At 36.7% G+C, this 19,477-nt stretch overlaps 1 protein-coding gene across 4 annotated transcripts in view; it reads left to right on the top strand.

Annotated features, from left to right (window-relative positions):
* Positions 1-17,584, top strand: part of AP3S1 (adaptor related protein complex 3 sigma 1 subunit) — a 29,160-nt gene extending 11,576 nt beyond the window's left edge. The window contains exons 4-7 of one of the 4 annotated variants that reach the window (XM_046905431.1): positions 489-560; positions 7,787-7,894; positions 10,970-11,011; positions 16,300-16,516. In XM_046905431.1, the coding sequence (XP_046761387.1) occupies positions 489-560; positions 7,787-7,894; positions 10,970-11,005 (216 nt within the window). In that variant the 3' untranslated portion in view covers positions 11,006-11,011; positions 16,300-16,516. Of the gene's footprint in view, positions 1-488; positions 561-7,786; positions 7,895-10,969; positions 11,012-16,299 lie in introns of all 4 variants that reach the window. The other 3 variants (NM_001006586.2, XM_046905432.1, XM_046905430.1) reach the window with 3 other exon arrangements.
* Positions 17,585-19,477: the final 1,893 nt, after the last annotated feature.

The following is a 19,477-nucleotide window of genomic DNA, read 5'->3' as shown; positions in this document are numbered from 1 at the left end:
CTGTTGATTTCATATTGTATGGAATATCCCTTTGGACAGTGTAAGTCAGCTGTCCTAATTCTGTTCCTTCCCAGCTCCTTGGACCCTTTCCTGAGAAGAGCCTTGGCTTAACAGACAACTATAAAAATTGATACCTTACCAGTGTTGCTTTTCTCCTAGAACCAAAACATAGTGTTATATGAGACACTCTGGAGAAAATATTTCCATCCCAGCTGAAACTAAGACATCAAGATGCAACTATTATCACATCTATGACTTCTAGCACAGTTACAACATACACTGACTCGTGCATATAATTTTTCCTCCAGTGTACAAATAACATGCTGTTAACAGCGATAACCACCTAATTTCTGTGGATGTTTTTAATGTCTTAAAGTCTCTGCAGTGTTTATTTTGCACATTTGCTTTTGTAGAACCTCAAAGATAATGGAGCTACTGAGTTTCTGTTAGAGCTTGACCTCTGACCTTTTTCTTTTTTTCCTCTTCAGGTATTTGTGGAAACACTAGACAAATGTTTCGAAAATGTCTGTGAGCTGGATTTAATTTTCCATGTAGACAAGGTACAGTGATGAGCTCCTGTAATATTTCTTGCCAAATAAAATGTTTGATTCAACTGATACTCAGTATTAAAATATGCAGTGATTCTACTTTTATTGTTAGTGAAGTCTAGACAGATTCTACAAAGAGGTTATTTTTAAAACTTGAAAGCTGTATGGAGCCCACTTTTCTAAGTTAAAATGTATTTATGAGCTTTGTGTGGTGTTATTACACATATAAGGTTGGAGCTGTGAATATTGTTTTTACTTCTCGGATTAGGACTTAAATGATTTGTTCTAGTTTGTTTTTGTTTAGGTGTTATGTTACTCAGAACTGAAAGTGTCATAGGAGTTTTCCTGTTATGTCTGGCAATTGCCTTTCAAATGTTGTATTTATTTAACTTAAACGCTGTGTGGATCTTTTTCTGCAAAATCTCAAGCAGACATTATGTCTTTTGTTAAGCATTTAAAAAAACATTTTTTGAATATTCCCAGCTATCAGGAATGAGTACCTTATTTGTTAAGCTAGTTTTGAGTAAACTTAACAGTAGTTTTTATTTAAAAGGACTTTGTTGTTTCTTCGTATAAGTAATACTTAACATTTGAGAATTTAATATATATTTATTCCTTCAGTTGCCTTCTGTGTCTACTGTTACTCCCCCTGTCTGTGATCACCTTTTTGCTTTAGTGGGAAGACATGAAAGGAAAATAAGACAAATATCACTGAAAGTGATCTAAAAATAGTAACAAGAATCTGAAATTACTCTTCGACTACATTTATTTCAAAATCAGGAAATTATTTATTGAAGAAGCAGTTATACCTTGACCAGACATTGAAATGCAGATCACCTTGAGTAGGTGTTTGAACTGATAACCTGTTTGTGACAAGTCAGTAGGATTTTCACCCTGGTTGGAATGCTTTGACTGCTTCCAAAATGACAGATAGAAGTTCAAAAGAACTTTTAAAACGAATGGCTTGAGTATTAGCTTCTGAGCTTAAAGCACCCAAATAATGCAATACTCTTCTGGCAGGCAGTTTGATCTTTAGCTTAAGCTGCAAAATACGAGGGCTGATCTGAAAGTGGTGCCTCCTATTTTGCTTATTGGCCAATGATGTCAGAGGTGGATGTTGGTGGTATGACAGCAGAAGGTGAACCTTCCTACCTGTCTTTGTTCCATATTGTTGCTGTGCAAGAGGTGACAGTAGGGTGGCAGCCTGACAGAATGGTGACTGACATGGAAGTGTGTATGAAGTGAAGCTGTGGACCTGAATTACTTTATGTGGAAAAAATGACACCCAACTGACACTGACTGGTGCTTGCTGAACATTTATAAAGACCAAACAGTGGATGTGAGCACGGTGAGGCAGTGAGCGCTGTGTTTTAATAGTGACAATTGTGACATGAAGGACAAGCCACATTGCAGACATGCATACACATGCATGGCTGTCATACCATGAAATGAAGAGCGTCTTAATCAGCTCATCCATACAAATCAACTGATTATGACCAGGGGACTGTTTATTAAGCTTCAGCTCAGATGGCTTCAATGCATAGGAAACAATGTTGGCAGTGTTAGAATATTGCAGAATGAGTGGCAGGTAGGTTCCACTACTGCTTACACAGGCCAGGCTGGATGGGACTTTGAGCAGCCTGGTCTAATGGGAGGTGTTCCTGCCAATAACAGGAAAGTTGAAACTAGGTGATCTTAAAGGTCCCTTCCTTTAAGTGCCAACCCATTCTGTAATTCTAAGATTCTGAATGTGATGAACGTGAAGGAGACAAACAACTGTCTTTCTCTCACATTATCAGATAGAATTTGCATGAAATAAGTTTAAAATTAAGAAAATTACATATTTTTCGTGATTTATAATTAAATTGTGGAGCTCCATTGTCATATTTTTGTCAGGGCTACCTTAGTATTATAGTTACCATAGTACTATGAATACATTCAAAGGTGGTTAGAGTTCTTAACCAAAGAAGAATGTGACAAGGGCTATGCAGTACAGTAACACTACAACAAACAGCAATGCATATTTCAGAAATTCCTAAATTGGAGATACTTAGAAGCAGGATATATCAGAATAAGTAATAGTTTTAATATTTTTTTTTTGAAGTGTGAACTGATGGATTTTTAGAGCAGGATAATGAGCTGGATAGATTTTGTTTCAGATTAATAATGTTCTTTAAGCATTCCTGAGCAAAAGTAAAATTTTTTGCTTTCAATTTTTTTTATTTTTTTTTAAACTGGCATCTTGGAACAGTAAATGTTACAATAAACATATTCTATAATGCTAAACAGCAGATAGGTGATACTGAGTCATCTGTTCAGCAGTAATTCATGGTACTTTACTCCAGTAGAGCACTTTCTGAGAGCATAATGATAATAAAACAAAAGCATGACAGCTAGATTAAATAAGTTGTTTCTTTATGGCTGTGAAGATTGAGGAAGGTATTACCTTGATATTTAGATGCATCACAGAAATACAAGTCCTTATCTGCCTACTGTTCTGCTGTGGAAAAGGAATTATGTCCCTGCTTTTCTGTCTGCCTGTGATGGTAATAGTTTATTCAGACAAACATCACCAACTTGATTATGAGCTTTTTTGTGTATGTGAGAAAGAGATAACCTGCTGTTTTCGTTATTCTTCTAATGGCAATATCTACCAAAGGCTGGATATTAATGCCAGTCACACAAGTATATTGCTGTTCCTGTGCTAAGCAAGTGTACTCAGTGATATCTAGTATCTCTTTCAGGCTAAGTAAGTGGTGATAGAAAATGTGAATATTAATGGAATTGTTTTCTAAAACGTCTGGAAATTTGTTTGGTTGCTTGTATAACTGCCAGTGTCATGGAAAGTATTTACTATGCTTGAGAAATAGTGTTGGTCTATGTCGGATCTGTCCTTTATGACTGATGCTGATGTGAAACTATGTTATTCAGAGATTCAAATAATTTATCTTTTTAATTGCTTACCATTATATCTTGTGTTATCCTACGTTAAAAAAGTGTAGCTTATTTTTAAAAACTTTTGCTCAAATATTGTGCTATAATACCTTTTACAAACTCTTGAGGTTGTGTTGTGATGAATGTGTGAGTATCAGGAAATGATGAAAAAATGGTACACACAGAGCTGAAATGTGCACTTACTGTGTGGGCACCTTGAACAGCTGTTACCTGAAGCTGATGTTACTTGGGCCTCTTAGTGACATCTCTTGAGCATTACCTCTGCATCTTCTACCAGGCTGTTGAAAATAAAACCTGAGTGTTTAAGTGTTTTTGAAGTGCTTTTCATACTGTAGAATTCAGTGCCTCATAATTAATGCCGAAGGTTACTTGTGGTACAGTTAATATTGCTGATGTCTGCCTTACATCTACATTGTCTGTAATTCCCTGCATCTAACTTCTTCCAGAAACTTGAATTTGTTCCTGGCTCTGAAGCATCTGTTTATACAAATGGAACTGTTTCCACATCATGTAGTAGCGTCCCTGTGCCATAAAATCATAGGATAATTCCAGTGTGGATGTCAGGACCAGCCTGGTGCCTGGACCTGCTGCCAGCAGGGTCAGCCCTGGGGTAAGACTCAGGCAGGAGGGAGATTGCACAGTCCTGGGCAGCCTGTGACCCCAGACACCTCCACGCCTGGGGAAAGGTTTCCCTGTGTTAGCCCGTTGCCCTCCTGCTACGTCCCACTGAGAAGGGCCCAGCTCCAGCTACTCACAAGCCATGCGAGGGCACTGGTGTGCTGGTGGGTGCTCCCAGCTCTGGTCCCCCAGCATCTTTGCACACTTGACTATTCCAGCCTAACTATCTTGGTGGCCCTGTGCTGAATTGGCTCCAGTTTATTGATGTCTTTCTTGCATTAGTTAGTCCCTGAACTGTACAAAGTGCTCTTAATACATTTGTTTATTTACTATGTCAGTACTGTAAAGGAAAAAAAATGATGATTTTTATTAGTGGTGTCGACAGGGCTGTAATTGCTTGCTCTTGTATTTTAGGAGGAAACAGTAGCCACCAAAACTGATGTGGAGGAGTTACACTTACTCTTAAGTGCACCTTTTAATCTACTTATGGAAAACTAGATAGCGCTGCTTAGTCTATTCAGTCATTTTGGAGTAGATTTGACACAGAGTTCAGTCTGTTGTATCAGAGTTCAGTGTCCCAGTACGTTGCATCAGTATGTTAGAAAGAAATTGCCTGACAGATCTTTGGGGGAAGACAGTGAAAGCATCACTCGTTTTTAAATATTATTTTAAGATGGAAATGAACAATCTGAAAAGACCAAGAGCTGCTCTTTTATGTGCTTCTGTTGTTTTCTGCTAGGCTTCCATGGCCTGTGAAGTTCTCTGATGGCCAGCAAAATAAAGAGGAAAGTAAGCAGGAACTTACTGTCATTCCTTTCCTTTTCTGTTAGAAAATGTAAGAATTATTCTCATTCTTTAGAAGAAGAGGCAAGTTCTAAAACTTATAAAGATTTAAAGAACGTTACGAGGAAATTAAGTTAATTTCCATTTCCTCTCTAGGACATAAGGTGGAATTTATTCTCTCACAGACTTACTAATGCAGTTTCAGTTTTCTTCTGGACACTAAAATATATTCTTCGACTATGAAAATATTATTTTGCTTCTGCCCTCCTTGACTTCAAAGTGATTCACTTCTGAATTTTAGGGCTATTATTTTGGGCTAACGTTACTGTTGGTTTCTTCCTTGACATCACCAGGTCTGCCAAACAGAGCAAAATGCAAAGTACTACTTTGTGGTTTGGATTTTGGGACTGTGGTTGGTCTTTTGGAGCCAGTTGCATTTCAAAAAAGAAAATACAATTCAGGTCTGTTATCTGTGATAGCAGGTGGTGATGTTTGCATTGTTACTGTGTATTTTTATTGAGTGAGGAAGAAGAACCACTTCACATGTGGTTAACACTGGGCTTAGATAAGAGTAACCTGAAAATGCCTCCCTGATTTGTGAGGGAAACACAAACTATCGTATGAGTCCTACTGTAAGTCTGTATAATGCCCATTCAGAAATGAGAAAATAAAAAGAAACCTAAATGTTATAATATGTGGAACATAATGCATGAAAAATATTTGGTTAGTAAATGACTGATAAAATGAAATATAACCAAAATCACCAGATGAATTCCATGTTATTAAGATCTTTATGGTTCTGATGGTTTGTTTTTGGTGGTCCTGCATCCTCTAATGGCTAGCCTTTTTATATTCTGAGGGAAATCACACACAGCTTGGTGGAGCAGTCAAGGAGGCTTGATCAGCCTGTGTTGAAACTTAGAAACGTCACTGATTTGGAATGGAGTCTGATTGTGACTGAAGCTGAAAATCTGTTTGCTTCTGAAACACTCATACAGTCACTGCCCTAAGGAACCATCACATCTATTATGTTAATTGCCTTAAAACTGGTTCTACAACATCTTTAGTTAGGCTGTTTTCAAGGGGGTACATCAAGTGGGTACATACGACTCTCTACGTCCCCCACCAAGGGCACCCATGTGGTGCTGTATGAATGGGGTCTGTGTTAATAGTTGTTGTTAACTTTTGCTGGTTCAATCTTTGATACTCTGTTTTTCATATCATCTTCTGGCTTTATGAACTTCTATTACCAAGCATTCTGTTTCAGCTAAGCTGGGAATTGATTGAGAGACCAGTTTCTTTTTCAGTTGATTATTTTGAGTACATTGTAACTGCCATCAGTAACTTACAAAATCATTCTTTGCAAGTTGGTAGCCAAATGCAAACTCACAAGGCTGTGGGCAGGCATTGTGGATGCTAACTCCTGTTTGTTCAGGGCCATAAGCTTTTTCCTTATGAGTGAAAGTAAGTTTGTAGTAAAAAGAAGTAAATGTTGGCAACACCTTTTAGTGCATTTGGATTGTTAGTGTAGAGTGTATCAATGTTAGATTACCATGCTTATATCTTACTGTGATGCTAGAAAGCTTTACAATTAACCTCATCACAAGCTATAATTATTATTTTGCATCACTTTCATATTATGTCCAACCTTTTGGTTTGCCTGGGCCACGTGGCATATGTATGTCGCTCCAAAAGTAATGCCTCATATTTATTTCATTGGAAACTACAAAAGATACGAAGAGCACAGTAACAGTTTGATAGAGCAGATTCTCAGCTACAAAACACAATTTTTTTTTTTAGCAAAGTCACCACCATTACCTATGTGTTTTTGCCACTGATGAAGGAGAGCCTGTATGCCTCTCCTGCTTGCAAAAATCTATACCAGTGGAGGTGACCCACTGTCAGTGTCAGCACTGCTGAAATGCACCACTCATTTCCTCACTGTGTTCACACCCACTGGTTAGTCTCCACAAATGTTCAGCAAGTGTCAACGAATGCTGATGGGTGCCATTTTTTCTGCATGGAGGAATTCATCTCCACACCTTTGGTTTGTACACACTTCCATGTCAGGCAGCATTTTGTCAGACTGCCCCTCTGCTGCCACCTGTCACATGGCAACAACATGGAATGGGATGTTGGTGGGAAGGTTCGGTCTCTGTGAACATACTATCAACATCCACTTCTGACATCGTTGGCCAACGTAATAAAACAAGAGGTGTTACTTTCAGAGCAGCCCTCATAAAATATTTAATCTAGTTGATGTATTTAAAGTAACAAAACTTGTTTTTTAATTTTTTTTAAATTAAAACATAAAAAAGAGCAACAAAAACATATAACTAGTAGGATATTTGACCTTGTTTTTGTGACAGTAATGCATCAGATTGGTTTGATGTCAGTGGTTGCAATTCTTAGTCAGTTCTCAAGGTATTCAGTAGAGTTTTTGATAACATTTTACTCTTTCTATACTTTGTCCTTCAAAATAGTTGTTCACAAATGTATGTAGTGCCAAAAAGTGATGGCTTGAATAAGGTGTGTTATTGAAGTGAGGGATATTTCTCATAAAAGTTTGATAAGGAGACGTGATCACATTTTAGATTGCAACTCTCTACATTCCATTTGAAAGTTCACGAGTAATATCTGCATACTGATGTTTAGCTGGGCTCCTAGGTGGGGCTGAGCTGTGCTCTGAGGGCACAGGGCTGGGGGCCAGCAGCATTGGAAGTGAACACCATGTTATAAGCTTCGTGCCCAAGTTGTTTCAAAGAATGTGCTAACATTAATTGACTGATAGAATATACGTGCTCTTGGACTGATGAGTTTAGATATCATCTGTCCAGCTGTGAATAGGATGTTTTAAAATTTTCTTATGGTCTTCCTTTTAGGTCCATAATATATTGGCTGAAATGGTGATGGGTGGAATGGTTCTGGAGACCAACATGAATGAAATTGTCACTCAGATTGATGCTCAGAATAAACTGGAAAAATCTGAGGTAAGAATGAAGCAGTGCTGTGTAGTGTCTAAACTAAAAACATGATTGTAGTAAATGCATGCTATATAATACTGCTTATCCTTCAAGCTGCTTGCTTGTAAATACCGAAAATTCACAGTCTGTCATTAAATTAGTATATTGTACCTTTCTTCATATGCAATAATTGCTTAGAGGAGTTGCTGTTTAGATTTTCCTATGTGTATCTAGTAGCAGAACATGTCATTGCTATTGGGATACACCTGTAGTTCTGTGAGTTTCTCTTACAGAAAGCATTTTATTTCCAGAATATTTATTGTGTTGGAAATCACTAATCATTACAACAAATGAATTTATATGAAGAACTGAAGTGTGTAAATAACATATTCCTGTCTACTAGTATGCTTCTATCTGCTGAAATGAATGGCAGTATATTTAAAGCACAAAAATACTGCAACACAGAATAATAAATTGGAGCGAAATGGACTTGATAGAAATTATAGCCTAGTTGTAGGCACTTGAAATTAAATACAAATTCTGTCATTTTGGTAATTTGAGCATTTGGTTGCTAGTTGAGTAGATTCCAGTGAGAAGATGAAATTTGCTTACATGCCCATGCTAGTCTGAGGGAGGGATGCTTGTGTAACTTGAGGGAATCTTTTTCCCCTTGACAAGTAGAAAAGATGCGCACTTGTGGAGGAGAGTGACAAGATGTAATTCCACGTTAAGCTTTGCAGCTTGTAAATCTGGATATTAAAATGCTTGTTTTCAGTATTGTTGAATTTGTGTTTAGGAGAGAAATTTAGAATGAGAAGGGATTTTAGAATTATTTTAGTTGTGTGACTAAATGCTACTCTTTTTAAACATTATCAGGCTTGTCATATTAACTAAAATATTAACAGTATATCTAGCTAAGTATGTGAATGATTCTTATTGATCAGAGTAGTTCCAGAAGAGAACATATAATCTGATTTTCAGAGCGTATTTTACAAATTTGTAAGCAAACTCCTGCTTAAATTGGAGACTCTTTCTAAATCTGAGGTCAGCTGAATGGATTGAAGAATCACAGGTGGCATAAATATGAACTAAATGACATTTGAGAGGAAGACACAGAGAACTTTCTAGTTGTAGATTGAGTACATCTTACAAACAAGAAGAGAAGTTAATTTGTCAGCTTTTTTTTTGTGTATGTGTACTGTTCTCCTAATTCTAGATTCTCACATTGCATCATCTTCAATCTTTTGATACACTTAGTTCTCTGTTTTACACAACTTCGAAACTATATCCAAGAACAGAACAACACTGTAAAAGGCTGGAGAGAGCTGTGTACAATACGACATCATGCCTGGCAACATATGTTGAGGAAGATTGCATTATAGACTTTGAAGATACATTCATTTTAAAATCTGCAAATTTAGAATGAGATGTTGCTTACTTGGAAGGCTCATACATTATTGCTATGTTTGAATAATTTCTGAATACATATATTTTTATTTTTTTTGATGGAAGACTAACATGGTATCCCAAAAGCTGAAATTTTAAGCAGCTGTGTTCAACCATGTGTTAATGCACATATAATTTTCAACTAAAAGTGCTTAATTAAAGTGTTTTTTCTTAATTATATTTATTCTGTTACCAAACCAACTGGAGAATAGTCTCTCACTAGGCACTGAAATGCATCTACAATATTTTCTGTTTTTCATTACCCACCAGTAAGTCATTCTTTCTTTTAAGGTACTTACAGAAGAAAATTAGGCCATAGAAAATACAAAAAAACCACAAAACCAAACACAAAACCTAGAAATCATGGGATGTGCAGGACAAATAGCAACTTACTCTTTTGTGTTCAGCAGTGAATTATAGAAGGCAAAGAAGCAGTGATAAACAGAAACACTTGGTGACTGGTATCGAGTGGGACATTAAACAGTCCTGCTCACCAGAAATGCATTTTTTTAGCTCAGTGACTGTTTCTTCTCAAATGTAACAGTTGCTGTAATACTTAACAACACCTGATAAATAGTTCCACAGATCATTAATCATTTGTTGCATGAATCTCATCAGAAACTATCTGGTTGCTATTTCTTTTCCTTTTGCCTTTTTGATCAAGATTGTAAATCTTTCAACATGTCTTTCCCAAACATGTCTTTTCAACGTAGTACTAAATTCAGCTTGTATAAATAAAAAGTGTTAATAACTCATTAATAATATTTTTAATGCTTGTCACAAACAAATCAAAACTAGTGGATCCTTCTAGTTTTATTTCATCAAAAAGAAAAAAAATATTTTTCAAAAGTCATTTTTTTTCTTTATTTTGGCCATAGTTCATAGGACTGCCACCTATGCCACAGCACTCATACATTAGTCTATTCAGCTTCTTCGACCTCAGTTGTAGTTCCTGCATCTATAAAATAGCTGTATTAAGGTTGAATTGCCTTTACGTTTGTAGCCTGAAGAGATGAATCCAATAGAATTGTAAGTGAGCTCCATTTACAGAAATACTCTAAATTTTGTAGTGTACCCACCCGACTTTCCATAATATACAAAACCCAGCCATTTGACATCAGGTATTTGTTTAGTTCTATATTGGGTTTCAAAACGGACTGTCAATTGGAGTTTAGAAAGGAGATAAATCGTGTTTGTTTAATTTACAAATATTTGAAAATATTATCAGCTCAAAGGATTTCTTAATCCTTTCAGCAGAAATGATTTGTTAAAACCACTGTGATGGAGTCCATAGCTTTGATTTCTGATTCAGCTCCTAACGTTGCGTGGATGAGCTATGAAGGAAATTGTGTTTTTATGCTGAGAAATGCTGTCTTTACTACATTTCCTTACCTTAAAGTGTTAGTGTTTGTCTGTGAATGGATTTCTGGTCAATTCTTCTAAAGCCAACCGATCGTTGTGATTAAGGGAGGGAATTTTTGGGAGAGGGATCATTGGGATTTTATCCAGTGCCTCTGGAAGTACTGTAGGTTAACCTGTGCTACCTTTTCTCTATTTGGAGTGTTCAACTGTGTGTGATTTAGACTTTTAAGTTGGACCTCATTTTTTTCCGAACATCCTGATCTTTTCTAGCTCTTTCATTCTTCTCTCTTACAGACCTTTATCTTTCAGTCTCCCAGACAGGACAGGTAGACAAAGGTATTGCTGACTTTGAGAAAAAATGTACTTTTAACAAAAAGGGAAAGCAAAATGATGTCAAAGGCAATAAATTATGTAGGCCAGACTCAAAAATTATGTGTAAAAATACCCATACTAGTCTATGTAGCCTACTTTTTGTGCTAGTTTCTTCTTGTAGTTCCCTCATCTTTTTATTGGCTATAGTGTATTTTACTAGCTTTCCATTGACATCATATTTTTTATTTTATTTCTCTTCCTGCATTTTAGAATTTGACTTTTCTTTGTATCATTGTTTAAGAAACAAGGAAGCATGAACTTGCATTAATTTTTTTTAAAAGCTGCAAAACTAATTGAATAGAAATTGAATACAAGGATAGCAAAATAGAGTATGATGATACAATCCAAATACCTTTCTGATAGGAAAAATCTAAACTAGGAAAGAAGAATTCTCCTCCAAGTAAAGGCAAACAACTTATCAGCTTGCAAAGAGATTCTAAATTTCAGAGTAAATTTCAGGTAAACAAAACTTAAAAAGAAAACTAGCAAATCCAAACAGTTTTATACATGTGAAATGAAATCTTCGGTCTGATTTGCAAAGATGATGAAGAAATACCAAAATTGTTCTGTGGATCCTTAAGTGTGTCAAATGTAAAATGAAAAAGGTGGTTGCCATGTTCAAAACTTCAGATGTGCATTTGCTGCCCTTATCATCTGAATGGCCAGATTTTGCTTTAAGGTATCTTGGTACCCCTAGTCGCTGAATATAACAGGGAAAGAAGGAGAAAAACTTATGCTTGAAGTTCAGTTTTGATCATTGTCCCCCGTCATTTGCTGTTGGAAACATTTAGTTCAGCTCAGTGGTTTGAATGTCAGTCAACATTAGTGGCACTATATCAAAATTCATTTCCATTCACTATAAGTATGTATGTATGTATTTGAACTTCAGGTAGTTTAAATATCTGGAACTTATGTTGACAAAGTTTATTCAATTTATAAACAGCTTTGCTCTTGGCTTTTTACATGATCTTTCCAGGAAAAACCTTTAAAGCTTAGTAAATATAGTTCTATAATTGCTTTCAGTAGCAGTTAGTTATAAAATGCTAGTCAAAAGTATTTTTGGGTAGTATGAAACTTTTTACTTAAATTTGGAGTAAGTTACAGCACGTGAAAATCAAATAAATTACCTTCCTCTGCCTAGTATGTCAACACTTGAAACATATAATCCATGTTTCATAGTAGCAGTAGGGAGCTTGATTTCAGGTTTTATTTTATTTAATTATTTGTGTGTTCTGTGTTCTGCTCACACATGTTCTGTTTTTATTTTTGGGTCTGGCAATGAAAAACAAACAAAAAAATAATCATTCCCATCCATTATTCTTTGTGATTCAAGTGCTTAAAATTTCTAAGAGTACGTCCTTAAGTCTTCTTATCTGTTTGGCCTCATTTTGATATACCTTCAGACTTCATTTTGTTTTTTCTCTAATTATGTTCATTTATTTAACCTCATAAGCAGAGGACATAATCATTCCTTTATATTATGCATTGCATCCTTTCATTCTTTCATAACCTTGCTGCTTTGAAGTCATACTTGTTCCCGAAAGAAGCACTAGTATGAAACACCAGCAGCAGAGAGGTCCTTGTACCTCCAGCATACCTCAGAAAAGGATGGCTTATTTTGCAAAGCTTTAGCCTGCATTATTTTGTTTTCCAGTAGGTTGTATATTTCTAAATGTTTATTTTAGTGATAGCTAGCTCTGTTTGGGGTGAAGTCTGAATCGTTTTTGGTTTTGTTTTTTTTTTTTCGACGTACATAAGAACTAAATCTGTGATATACAGTGCTTTTTCCAGAGGATATAAATTTTTATTTATTTATTTATTTTAAAAGTGAAACAGTGTTTCTGGGTTTACTTTCATGTGCAGTGCCACCAGTACAGCATTATAAGAAAAGGTGATGGTATCAATAAAGAAAATTAATACCCATAGTAATAAATAATGACCTAAGCAAACTAACAACAGTTAATATTTCTCACTTGATATCCTAGGGCCGTTAGAACAAAATTTGTTATCGAATGTTTCTATTTCAGTCTTTAAAATAGCATTGTTTTGCATTTATGCCATTGTTCTTTCGCTCTAAAATTGTGTAACCATGTTCACAAGCATGTTTTTTTACAGTAACTGAACCTAAAATAATAATATACAGTATTTCAAGATTCAAGTTCAGCCTTTGATAAGAAAGGAGGTTGAGAATACAGAGCAGCTATGGCAAAAACCTGGTGTACTGGCTATTTGTAATACCAGCTTTATGCAATTTGTACTGTATTTCTGAAATTTCATTAACGTGTCTTCAGAAGTTTCATTTTCACTTGCTCAAGTCATTTGCTTGCTGTGACAGACAATCCATCATTCACTGCATGTTGAAAGCTTGCGTGTTTTGATTTTCTGTTTGAAGTGAAACAGTTTTTCTTTGCACCTCACCAAGAATACCTGCTGAATTACTTCATAATAAAGGCAGTTGAAACTTGTCCAATGCAATGTTTCAAAGGTGGCTCTTTTAATCAGGTACCTCTATAAAGCTGCTTAAAAACACACTGGGCTGAAAATATCTCTTGTAGAATCTTTGTGTTTGTAAAATATTTCACTTCCAGTAATGGATAAGCGAATGAATGGACTGCATAAATGCGGATGTAGTCATGTTTGAGATAATGTATTAGTTATCCAGTTTTGAAGTTTAAGTACTTCTCAGTAATTTTGTTAGATATTTTTTCACAAATTTTTGATCTCAGAAATACAGTGTGTTATCCTTTATAGAGTTGACATGAATTTTGATAAACAGCATTCTACTGTGCATATTTATACACACTGAACAACTTAATATAGACAGTAACAGGAGAAAAGACTGCAGTGGTTTGAAAATCTCCACTGCAGCATATGGCAGTGAAAGACAATCTTGCTTTCCAAAAAAGGTGTAATCTGAAATTCGTAGTGCTTTTGTTAGGGATCTTTGTTGATCCCCATCCGAAATGATACTAATGACATGTGACTGTTGGAAGTCGTGGCTGTCTGAGGGGGAGGAAGGGCAATGGTCGTGTCAATTGTGGTATTCTGAATAATTCTCAATTGTGTCTCCATTGTATCCTATGCCATTGGGGCGGGAGGCAGGGACAGTAAGTCTGTGTAAAGAGGATAGCTGCAGGTAGGTAAAAATAACGACCAGTTATACTAAAACTTTTATTTGTTCATTAAGAATAATTAACTTTCATTAAATAAGGGTAAAGACTTTCCATCGTAGTCACCTAGAAGGCATCTCTCTCTTGAATTGCCAGCCATGCCTGTTTGTGTGGACCATGTCCATAACTTAATGATATTTTTCTGGTTTCTCATTGTTTCAGTTACAAATTGTACAATTCATTGTTTTTGTTACTACTTTATTATTATTTTCATCTCCTGTATGGAAAACAGTTTACATTGCCCCATTTTTGTTTTTCCTCAAAGATGTTTTCTAATGCTGCTTCTTTAAGACATTGCAGATTAAAGGTTACAGATTTTGGAGACTTGCATTTCCTAATACTTCTAGTGTTAGGTCCATAGCTGCCCCTTCATGGATTGGAATTGAAACCTTTGAAGTGCATGACCTGAACACTTGGTGATGTGAATGAAAACTGAGGAAAAAGAGGCTTTAAAAATATTTCCTTGCACTTTTACAGGTTTAGTTAGCCATACAGCTGAGGACCGATCATTTGGATTACGTGAGGGACCAAAGTGAGAGCAAACTATTTGGTTATGCTAAGAGATTTAAGGTTTCCTGAACTTTCTCCCCTACCTCCACATCTTTTTCCCAACACAGGCACATCTGATATGGTTTTGGCAGGGTTTGTATGCAGCAGATGTCTCGTGGCTTTTTGTTCTCTGTTCCTGGTACTGAGAATCCTCCTGTGACTGACACATAGGGATTTACAAGGCTCTAGCTTTTCCACCTGATACAAATGGTTTAGTTAAAAGTCAGAAACTTTAAAATTGATTTTAGTTTGACCATGGGTTTTATTTTTGAAGGGAGAAGGAGATAATGTACGTATCTGCAGCAGAACTGTAGGTAGGATTTAAACTGGAAACCTTACGTTAATTTGACCTTACATTCACTTCTTCATTAAGAGAGTAGTAAAAGTGTATTTTTGTACAGCCTTCAGAGTTGTTATCTCTGGAGTGTATGAGGTGTCCTTTATACCTTTTGTGTAGCTGTGGAGGTGGGCACCAAGGAATTAGAACTTACTCCGCAGTCTCATTACACCCTTGTAATTACAATGAATTTCGATGAAGAACTTGAATCTGAAAAGGTTATACACTGGGCAGTAGTTACCTACAAACATTCATTAATAATGAGAGACACAGATATAAAACTTTTCCAGAAGATTTTCTCCTTTTGAAGTGCCATATTTCTTCTTCAGAAATATTTTGTGTCCAAGTGCACTGATTTCTTCAGTCTTTGACACTCTTAAGTAAAATCAAACTTAAAGAAAGACCATCACTTTATGTTTAGTCTGTCTTAACCAGTTCTTGGCATGTTGCTTTGCTTCTTGTAGATTGCTCCTTTTTTACAAGGCCTGCAAGATGCCTCAGTGTACAACTGTAGTGGTTCTGAAGATCATTTTTATGGTTGTTGTCTTTTGTGAATATTTTTAAGCCTACTTGCAAAGATCAAAATAAAAAGCATAAAAATTAATAATCATTAGTAATAAATATATTACATTTATTAGTAATAATAAAAATAAAATCTGTATCACCTAAATGCAAAGTTTTTATCCTTTTCATTTCAGTCCAAGCCACCTTGAATTACCTCATATTCATATGCTTGTAGATAAGTAGTTTGGTTCAACTGACATTGGGTAACTTGTTACTTTGAGGTTACATATACTGAACCTCTAACCAGCATTAGTCAACTGTGATCAGTGTGAACTCTTAGTATACACGAGGAACAAAGATAGCACACTGGACTTTAAGTTTCTCAAGATTATATCTTCAATAACCTACGCATTACACACAGGTGGATAAGCCTCCTATTCCTCCCCACATACTTTTCCATCAAGTTGACAGTATATGTTTTACCATATAAAGAGGAATGTGTGAACTGTTTTCTCTTTCTGGATTAATATTTCCAAATAACCCATTTCATTCCAAACACAATTGCCATGTGGTCTTTCTAATTGTGTAAAACCATGGAAATACTTGAGACGTTAGTTGTCTGTGTGTTCTGCTATTGAATGTTCTTGTATCCAGCTTTGCCTGACTTATGTTTTTCCTCACTTTGTATGCAGGCTGGTTTAGCAGGAGCTCCAGCCCGGGCTGTTTCAGCTGTAAAGAATATGAATCTGCCAGAGATCCCAAGAAATATTAATATTGGTGACATCAGTATAAAGGTGCCAAACCTGCCCACTTTTAAATAACATGGCTACTCCAGGTAAAACCAAGGGAAAATGTCATAGAGGTTTACCACGTACTTGTTTACTAAATAAATGATATGTCTAACTTTTAGTATTTGAGTAAAACTCAAGGTACTGTATAAACGTTATTTGAAAATCAATGTGGGGGTTGAACATTGCTTTTGTCTTGTTTGTGAACTTAAAGGAAATGGGTAGTTCCTGTGTGATTTCTGAGTTACATTCCTATGCCCTTGTAAGGCATATCACTGTGTTTCGGCTGCTGCAGTATTTTGGGAAAGTATAACCTATAATGCTGAGTTTTTTGTATATTCACTAAGGTCTATAATTAGTGCAGTCTTTAACTACTTCTGTTGTTTGTCATGATTATTTAAGTGCAAATATTGCATGAAAACATAAATCTCTTGTTTAAATAAAATCATAGCAAACTGGACTTCTAAATATGTGTTTGTCTAAAACCTACTCTTTGCAATAAATCACTTTTATTTCCTATTCACTGAGCCAGTTCACTATACATAAATGCTGTTATAGCAAACATTAATGCTGTGTTTCAATCTTTGAAGGAATTACAGTAGAGTATTGTATTGAGTGCATTGGCTCTTTACATTTCTCACAAAATCTGTTCATTATTATTCTGAAGGAAATGCTGCCTTTACTGAAGGTTTTCTGACTTCTGTTTACATATAAGTGTTGAGAATATACTTACACAATCTGATAGACTTCACCTGATGGTCTGACCTTATTCTCAGAGAAGAGGGGACCCAAATGGATGCCTGCATTGCTTGTGTATGTTGTGGGAAGTACAGAATGGGTTGTGATCATTGGGCAGCTTAGAACTGAAAATGTAAGCGTATCAAGTAATGTAATAAGGAAAAGGACTTTAGAAGAATATTTTAAAATACACTTTAAAAGGGCCTCTGTTCGTGATGAAATTTGCTGTTCTGAACATCAAGAATTAAATACACGAGTTATTGACTGTTGTCATGACCTTGGAAAATCTTAAGTACTATCACTTTTGTGTAAGTTGCTCAGCTCTTAAACTCTTCTGTGAATTAAAAAGGTAAATAAAGGTAGTGATTGATTTTTATAGTCATGCTTTTAAGCTCTGTGTGATGTACAAAAATGTTCAAATGAATAATAAAAATATCATTGGGATATTCAAGAGTTCCTGTAAAGTTTCTTCTCCAAAAACATGTATGCGATTGTAAGCTCATATGAAAATACAGTAATATTGCATTAAGTACAACAGATTTCAGGACTGGTCTGATAGGCCCTATGTTACTTTAGAACTGTGGATATTATGTAAGTGAAGCATTTCTTTGAGTTGAATGTCAGACGTATCCTATAGGATAAATGTACAATAACATCACATTCTCAGCTTGATAATTTGTAACTGCTGTTGGTGCTTTTTGAGAGCATTTGTGGGAGGGAAAGTGAGAAAGAGAGATTAATTTGGAGTATGATATCTGATGCTCTGGTGTTCATATGGGACTTCCCGTGTTCTCATTTGTGCATGTTCCCCCTTATTCTGTTGCTGGATGCCACTGAAAAGAGCGTGGCCACATCCAGTTGACACCCATGTTTATAAGTGTTTATAAGATCTCCTCCAGACTAAACAGTCCCAGGTTACTCAGCCTTTCCTCACAACAGAGATGCTCCAGGCCTCTCATCGTCTTTGTGGCCCTCTGCTCGACTCTTTCTAGACCTTCCCTGTCTTTCTTCAACCGAGGAGCCCAGAACTGGACACAGTACTCCAAATGTGGCCAAACCAGGGCAAGAGTAGAGGCTGAGAATCACCTCACTTACCTGCTGGTCGTGTTCTTTCTAATGCGCTCCTGGATACCATTGGCCTTCTTGGCCACAAGGGTGCGCTGCTGGCTCACGGTCATCCTGTTGTCCATCAGGATGCCTAGATCCTGCTCCGCAGGGCACCTGGCCTGCACTGGTGTGTGGAGTTATTCCTCTGTAGGATTTTACACTTGCTTTTGTTAAACCCCATCAGATTCCTTTCCACCCAGCCCTCCAGCCTGTCCAGGTCTTGCTGAATGGTATCACAGCCTCAATCAAGGAGAAGTCTTCCTTTCTCCAGAGACTCTTATTTCCAGGGTCTGTTTTTTGGATGACCAGCCTTAGCAGTAAAGACTGAAGCAAAGATGGTGTTCAGTAACTTCGTTTTCCCAATGTCCTCCATTCTGAGGGCTACCACCTCAGCAGCAGCCTTTGTTTTGCTATTAATGTTTCTTGCTTCTTGTTCTTGACCTCCCTTACCAGATTTAGTTCTAAGTGCACCTCAGCCTTCCTTGCTTCATCCATGTGTTCCCTGACAGTGTTCCTATATTTCTCTGAAGTGGACAGACCCTTCTTCCGTATTCCATAAACTTTCTGCTTCCAGATGAGTTCTTCCATGAGCTCCTTGCTCATCTCATGTGGGTATCCTGTCACCTTTGCCTGATTTCTTACTCTTAGGTACACACTGATCTTGAGCATGGAAGAGGGTTTGAAATTTAACCAGCTCTCTTGGGGCCCCCTTACCCTCCAGTGTTCACACGGGATTTCAGAGGCCAGAACCCTGAAGCCCAGGGTTGCAGTCCTACTTATTGCACTGTTTCTTCCATGCCAAGTTCATTTTCAGACTTACAAGTTTGCATATTTGAACAAGTAATTTGTTACAATGAAGTCTTTTCAGGCTTTATTTGAATCAAACATTTTTAAAAATCCCTACGGAAAATCTGCCTGAGAACATGAGAAAAAAAACATCTTTGCTTTGAGGGTGACAGAGCACTGGAACGGGCTGCCCAGGGAGGTCATGGAGTCTCTTTGGAGATATTCAAGACCTGCCTGGACGCTTTCCTTTGCAACTTACTCTAGGGAATGTATGTTAGTGTGGGATTGGACTAGGTAGTCTACGCAGGTCCCTCGTTATCCCTCATGATTCTGTGATCATAGCTATTTATGGAATCACAGAGCTGTAGGGGTTGGAAGGTACCTCTGGAGATCATCAAGTCCAACCCCCGACTAAAGCATTCCCTACAGCAGGTTGCACGGGTAAGCACCC

Source organism: Gallus gallus, chromosome Z (assembly GCF_016699485.2).
Source record: "Gallus gallus isolate bGalGal1 chromosome Z, bGalGal1.mat.broiler.GRCg7b, whole genome shotgun sequence".
Classification (NCBI taxonomy): Eukaryota; Metazoa; Chordata; class Aves; order Galliformes; family Phasianidae; genus Gallus; species Gallus gallus.
The sequence above is the reverse complement of the archived record's forward strand: the minus strand, read 5'-3'. Positions and strand labels throughout refer to the sequence as shown.